Raw genomic sequence first — 6,842 nt, forward strand, 5'->3', positions numbered from 1 at the left:
TAAACATAAAGTCCTTTCTCTAATATAAACATAAAGTCCTTTCTCTAATATAAACATAAAGTCCCCTGAGTTCAGCTCCTCAGGAAAATGTCACTCCGCATGCAAAGCAGGCAACCCCGTGGCCTGGGCCTGACAGTTTGAGCCTTTCGCTTGGGTCGCGTTGAAGCACCTTTTACACACTGGTTTCGATGTGTCCACGGGCTTGCCTTCGCAGTCGGCAACGTCGGCTTGCAAGACTCAGAAGAAGCCGCTGCCATTTTCGCTGTGTCTGTCCTGTGTGTCGGGGTGCTGCAGTGAGGACTGAAGGACTGGCCATAGAGCGAGCAGAGAGGGAAGGGGGGAAAGTCGGCATACCCACACATGAAGCAGACAGAGTCAGAGAGAGCTTTTTTTCACTTTTCACTAGTCACCATTGGTTCAAGGCAACGCCGTGTTGCCTTCAAGTGAACTGGGACACAGGCTCTCAACTTTAATGCCGCTGTGTCTCTCTACTCCGCTAACAAACACCACAGTCGCACACTGACGCAACCCATGACATTTTTTTTTCAAGTATCGGTACTAAATTAACGTGGTATAGTATCCTTTTTAACGGCAGGGAACCGCGGTATATACTAATACCGGTATACTGTGCAAGCCTAGACGGGACTGGGGCCTGGGATGAAATGATCCCTTATGGTCCCAGCCCTTAATTTTGACTAAATGTTCAATATGTCTGTCGTCAATTAGAGGGTTTGGCTTTAATTGAGTGTACCTGCGCTGTAAATCCTGTGTTATCCTGTGTTCCACAGGGTCCACAATGACCACCAGCCAAATCTTATTGCAAATCGCACGCACACACACACACACACACACACACACACACACACACACACACACACACACACACACACACACAACCACAACAACAACCGGTTGAATGCAAATAGTTTAATTCAGCTTGAATGGAAATGCATTACATGCAAATGCATATTGTTAGACAAGTTTAGCCAAAACAGACAGAAAAAACAGGAAAAAACTCTATATTGCTCTATATTAAAAAGAAACAACCCCCCCAGTAATCTCTCTAAAAAAAGACACTTAAAGACCCCTAAAGTCAAAAATGTGTTTTTCTTCTTGTTCCTTCAGGTGTTTGAGCTTCAGAATGATGTCTGTGAGTTAGTTTGACACTAGAAGGCTGTTTTCACATTTATCTGCTGAAAGTGGAACGTTTCTCTGTATTCATTGAACATCCAATTTTAGGGGTGGGACATGATTTGAGATGTCACAAATAGTTGAAGCTAATCCCTGTCCAATATTTAACTAATTGTGATGTGGAAACTTGAAGCCTCCGGTGCACATACACTGAGAATGGACTTTACAGTGAAGTAGGAGACATCTTGTGTCCAGCAGGAAAACTTTTGAGATGAAATATATTTGCAGACTCTATAATACACTATCATTTTGTAATGATGGAGAAGGGGTAGATTTTAAGAATTGTAACAAGATAATTCAACCTTTTTTTTGGGGGGGGGGACCATATGAGACACAAATTATTATTCAAAGTAGAATATTTTACATGCATCTTAGAACATGACTTTATGGGGTCTTTAAACAGTTTACTCTGTCCTAAGAAAATCACACTTCTTCAATAACTAAAAGAGAAAGATATTGTATAGAGCAGATAAGGACTGGATTGTTGTTACACAGAACTGTACGTCTGTACGTCGCTGTGCGTCTGACATTAGCGTGTGCAGCGCATGACCTGAGAAGAGGTGGTGACGAGCCAGAGAATTCCCAGGTCGTAGCTGACATGCTTCATGCTGCAAAAGGGGATATACTTCCATGCGGTCCCATGTGGACGACTGCTGGAGATGCCGGTTCTGTTGAGAGAGGAGATGAATGTACAAGTCTGTCAATTGATCATCGGTGGTCGATGAGTTGAGTTCCCTCACCCCTTCCCCTCCCCTGAGTGAAGCGCTTTGAGTATTGAGGAAGGTGCTACTGTATATAAATCCAATCAATTATTATTATTGTTATTATTATTATTATTGTGTGTATATATATATATATATATATATATATATATATATATATATATATATATATATATATATATATATATGCTCATGTTGGCCGGGAGGTTATGTTTTCGCCCCTGCTTGTTTGTCAGGATATGTCATGAACAAACTTGCACGAAACTTTGTAGAAAAGTAGGACACGGTCCAACTTACAGTAGACCTGATTAATGTCCGCCCACTGGTCAAAAGGGGGCATGACAATGGGTGATGGCAATCACAAAAAGACACCTAACTTTAACGGATTTATGCTACACCACACAACTTTGTAGAGAGGTTGAAAGTGCCGGTGGTGGCATGTTGGCACTCTGCCGAGTGCCCTCTAGGTAGCATGCACTCTGCCCAGTGCCCTCTAGTTTATTATTGGGATCATTATTATATTGACACAATATTATGGGTATTTGGCTCACAATCACAGTAAAGACTGCCCTCTTGGTTGTTGTTACCTGATCGTGTGGAGTAATGGCTTACCTCTCGTAGACCTGGCCGGACTTGTCCACTCCGAAGACACTGCCGTCACTGCCCACCTCAACCATTTTCAAGTACAGTCCTGAGATATATTTCCAGCCAGTGGCTTTGCAGGTAGACGGATTCACATACTGTAAAGAGGTGTCAACATCAGAACGACTGCCATCAGTTGCACACAAAAAATATATATATCAGTAACTACCGAATCATGGCAGTCATGATCTATGAGTGTTCGATTAATGTGCTAAATAATAATAATATAAACATAGCATAAGAGTTAAGGGGCCCTATCTTCGCAAAAGCGGTAATTTAGTGTTTGCGCTCGTTTAACGCTGCAATGTAAATTGGGGGCGTGGACAAGCGCATGCCTGTTATAATTTGACTGGACATAGGCGTGCCACATGCCGAACTAGGCGTCTCAGCGCAAAAATGTGTGGATAGATGGCATTATCCTATCGTCAGCAGTGCGCAATTACTTTGCACTAAGAGCTTTTAAAAGCACCTCTTACGCGCTAAATACACCGTTGCGCTTGAGCGCACCATGATCTCCGTGCGCAGTGCAGAGTAAAATTCCTTTTGGATATGTCATTACGCACAGCCTTGCTATGCCAGGACCAGACGCGCGGGAAGCTATCTCCCACCGCGCGTCTGGCGCCGCGCCGAGCACTTTGCGCGTGCACGTGTGAGGTGCGAGCACACGCAAAGTGCGCTGCGCGGCGCGGCCTTGTGCGAGCATGCTGCGTGAAGTTGCCACTTGTATTGCACATTGTCTTAAAACTTGAATGGAATCAGGGGCGCCGATTTATGTCTGTGCCAGTGCGTGCCCATGCTTGCGCATGCCCGTCGCCCAACCCATCCCCCGATAAAGCGATAAAGCTGTAGTGACGCAAACGCACCATAGGAGATTTAACAGCGACCTACACACACACACACACACACACACTTCACACACCACTTCAGTTCGACAGAATAGGAACAAGCGACCGAAGCATGCTGTAAACCACACACTCATCTCAGCAACATAGAACATGAACAGTGTCAGCATCAGCGACCGACCCACACAGACACATTGATTGAGAGATCAAAAGTTTTAACCAACATTAACATACACTACTACACCTCACCTGGAACTGGAAGTCGTAGGCTACTCGTCACGGTTGCACTGGTGGTGGTGGAAAACGCACTAGGTTTTGTGATCAAAAATCTCCTCATTTTGTTTTGGCTACTTGTGTTGAGATGTGTCAGTCTGTCACTCTCTCTCTGATACCGCTCAATGCACAAGTGTGTTTACTCACTACGTCAGCAGGGTCACATAGAGTGCACTGACTCATGCAGCCAATCAGATTGGGCTATGTTTTGATCAACTCGTTTTGTAACCCGGGGCCGCCAGCGGGCCTCGGGTGGGTGGAGTTTGCTATCAAATCAATGTAAAGTGACTCGACCCCGCCCAGCCACAGCCTAGAGCCCAGAGCAGAGCACCCACGGGGAAATGAGGGGAGTGAGAGGCTGGTGTGTAGGCTGGTGTGTAGGCACCCTGCGTGGCAGCCTGCCGCCATCGGTGTATGAATGGGTGAATGTAGACTACCTACTGATTGTAAAGCGCTTTGGATAAAAGCGCTATATAAATGCAGGCCATTTACCATTTAGGCCATTTACTATCTGTCAATAAGCTCTCTCCATCTCTCTCTGTCCTCGGCACGAGTGAGTCCACTCTATTACGCATGCAGAGAATTACAGCATATTGCATGCCTCGCGCAAACAGCGATTGCGAGACGGGAATCCAATTTTTTTTTATTGATGTAATGCCCAGGCATTGCCTGGCCACACCTGTGAATAATTCTGCTACTTGAGACCGCCCAAATCCCGTTTGCGCTGGCAGTTTGGGGGCGCAGATGATTTGGCACGGCTCTAATTTGCGGCACGTGCCGTGAACGTTTCCGCCTCCCCGCCAAGAATTGCATCCCCAACATATTTCTGGGCTGTTTTAACTTAGAAATCAGGGAGGTCATGTCTACCCTAGTCTCGCTAGCCAGCCTCTCTTCCTTTCCGTCAGAGAGTCTGGCGTCGCAGGTTTCCATTGTGGGATTGCGAAAAAAATGCTCTGTTTGGGTTAACCAATCAGCCTCGTCTTGGGCGGTGCTTAGCGTTAGTGCCCTTGGAAAATAGTTTCGGGGTGGAACTTGTGCCGAGCAGGCCTTCTTTATTGCACAATCCAAATTTTCTTCAAAACTTGCCATTTTCAGCGTGTAGCAACGAGTTAGCCTGTAGGTTTCTGCCGTTAGCTTTCTACGCTAGCTAGTTAGCGTTCAGCGGGAGCATTACAGCGACACACATGGGAGCGGAAGCCGCTCTGATTGACATGGTCGGAGCCAATGAACAGAACGTGAGAGCTTGCAAGCGGGGGAGCGGATATCCTGCTGCCACCGAAACAGCCGCTCGAATGGGAGAGCAGCTTTAGAGCAGGGGCGGGCTGATCCCTGTTGCCTGTTTCCACAGCGCCAGACTCTCTGACGGAAAGGAAGAGAGGCTGGCTAGCGAGACTACGTCTATCCAGACAATTATATCACTTTTAAACAGTTACGTTTCTCTATAAATCATTACAATATGCTCCCGTGAGGTGGGGATGCATTTAGCTACTGCCGGGCGGGGGTGCAAAACTCGGCATAACACCTGGACAAATGCACAAGGCAGACCACTATCTTCCCTGCCCTTAAGGCACGCTAAAACAGGTGCGCAAGTGCAAATAGGGGATATCGCCTGTACCAAGATAGGGCCCAAGGTTTCATGGGCTCTGCAAACAGTTTCCCACCTTTGTGAAGTAGGGATTGTAGGCTTTGCTCACTCCCCAGCATCCGTAGAGGCTGCAGCTGTAGTAGATAAAAGAAGACCACAGATATTTCCAGGAGATAGAGCCCTTGCTGAAGCTCAAAGTGTAGCTACTCCGTAGACAGGAGGCACCGTAGCTGCTACTGATTCCCACAATGAAAGGATTACCAGCGTCAACCTGCGTCATTGAAGCTGCAAACAAGGAAAAACACAGAGGTATTGTATTTACTCAGCATGTTGTCCTGACTTCATAAATATGTTTTGTAAATCTGTTTGTCTGGATTCTTTCTAGCTCACAGGAGCAATGTATTAGCACAATGAAGACACTAGCCCTGTTCGAAACCGGTCCCTACTATGACAGAAATAGTGGACTATATAGTGTGTTGGCCATTTTGTACTCGTGTCCGAATTCTCATCTGTTAATTTGATTCACTATATAGTCCACTATAAAATACCCACAATGCATTGCAATTCCTAGTGAACAGAATGTACCCTACATGTTCTCCTATCTACCACAATGCAATGCTGCCGTGTTTACCAAAGGAGAAGAAGAGTGAGTTAGTGTCCGAAACTTGTTTGATCATTCCCCGTATTATTATTAGTATATGATAAACACCACCTGGAGAATAATGAGTGAGTGAGTGAATGAGTGAACCATTCCAAACACGGCTAGTCGGCTACTGCATCTGAAGTTTTTAATATGTTCTGTTTTTTGTGTGTGTATCTTTTCAGTAAGGTAATTTATCTACTACACTGTACTGCAGCAATGACCCAACTTCCCCAAGGTGAAAGAAGGCATGCAAATGACAACAAATTCTCCCCTTCTTACTTCCAGATGCATATTTCCAGCTGCCACCCACAAATTTGTAGACGTAGTTACTGGTGCTGACGCCCCACATCCCTCCTTGTCCCACTGTGACGTGCTTGAGGCTGGCTGAGGGCAGTTTGAACCAGGTGGATCCACTCAGGAAATAGTTGCGATTGTTTTTGTCTGTGGCGACCACTTGTCCCTGTCCAGCGTCAATCTGTTTTGCATAGGACAGGCTTGGGCCCTCGTTACAGTTCCAGGCTGTGGAGAGGAAATCATCATCAGTGAGTGGATTATTCTGTTATGTTGCAGGAAAATATACAGTATCAGATGGTGACTTACCATGACTGATGTGCAGGTGACACAGCACCACCAAGAAAGCTGCAATAGTTTTCATGATGTCTGTGGTGTCTCTGCCTCTGTTGTGCACCTCTGGATGTTCCTCGTATCTCTATGGAGCTGATGTCCTGCAATAATGAAGCGTTGTCTCACTTATATACAGTAACTAAGCATACAGTGGACCTGACCCATGAATCATATTACAGCACCAACCGGTTCACCAAGAAGTTCCAAGGAAGCCGGATGGGATACATTTCCATCCGGCTCCCCATCAGGTCAATCATTTTAAAGGATGGCTTTACCGATGATCAACCCACTTTGTATCATTATAATGTTGTGGGAGAAAT

The 6,842-nt window shown here is 45.8% G+C and overlaps 1 protein-coding gene across 1 annotated transcript; it reads right to left on the reverse strand.

Moving 5' to 3' along the window:
• Positions 1-912: 912 nt before the first annotated feature.
• On the reverse strand, positions 913-6,620 carry LOC310782468 (uncharacterized protein). Its single transcript, XM_083643143.1, has 5 exons — positions 6,499-6,620; positions 6,178-6,417; positions 5,332-5,540; positions 2,526-2,653; positions 913-1,859 (listed from the first exon to the last, which is right to left on the reverse strand). The coding sequence occupies exons 1-5, from the start codon at positions 6,551-6,553 to the stop codon at positions 1,721-1,723; spliced, it is 771 nt and encodes a 256-aa protein (XP_083499269.1). The 5' UTR covers positions 6,554-6,620; the 3' UTR covers positions 913-1,720.
• Between the last annotated feature and the right edge of the window lie 222 nt (positions 6,621-6,842).

The sequence above is a fragment of the Poromitra crassiceps genome (genome assembly GCF_964638095.1).
Source record: "Poromitra crassiceps genome assembly, chromosome: 9".
Classification (NCBI taxonomy): Eukaryota; Metazoa; Chordata; class Actinopteri; order Beryciformes; family Melamphaidae; genus Poromitra; species Poromitra crassiceps.

Coding starts and splice junctions, on each gene's coding strand:
- LOC310782468 (XM_083643143.1), bottom strand. CDS start 6,553: ATGAAAACTATTGCAGCTTTCTTGGTGGTGCTGTGTCACCTGCACATC. Junction 5,541..6,177: donor CTGGAAATATGCATCTGGAA/GTAAGAAGGGGA, acceptor CCTTGTTTGCAG/CTTCAATGACGCAGGTTGAC. Junction 2,654..5,331: donor ACAATCCCTACTTCACAAAG/GTGGGAAACTGT, acceptor ACCTCTTTACAG/TATGTGAATCCGTCTACCTG.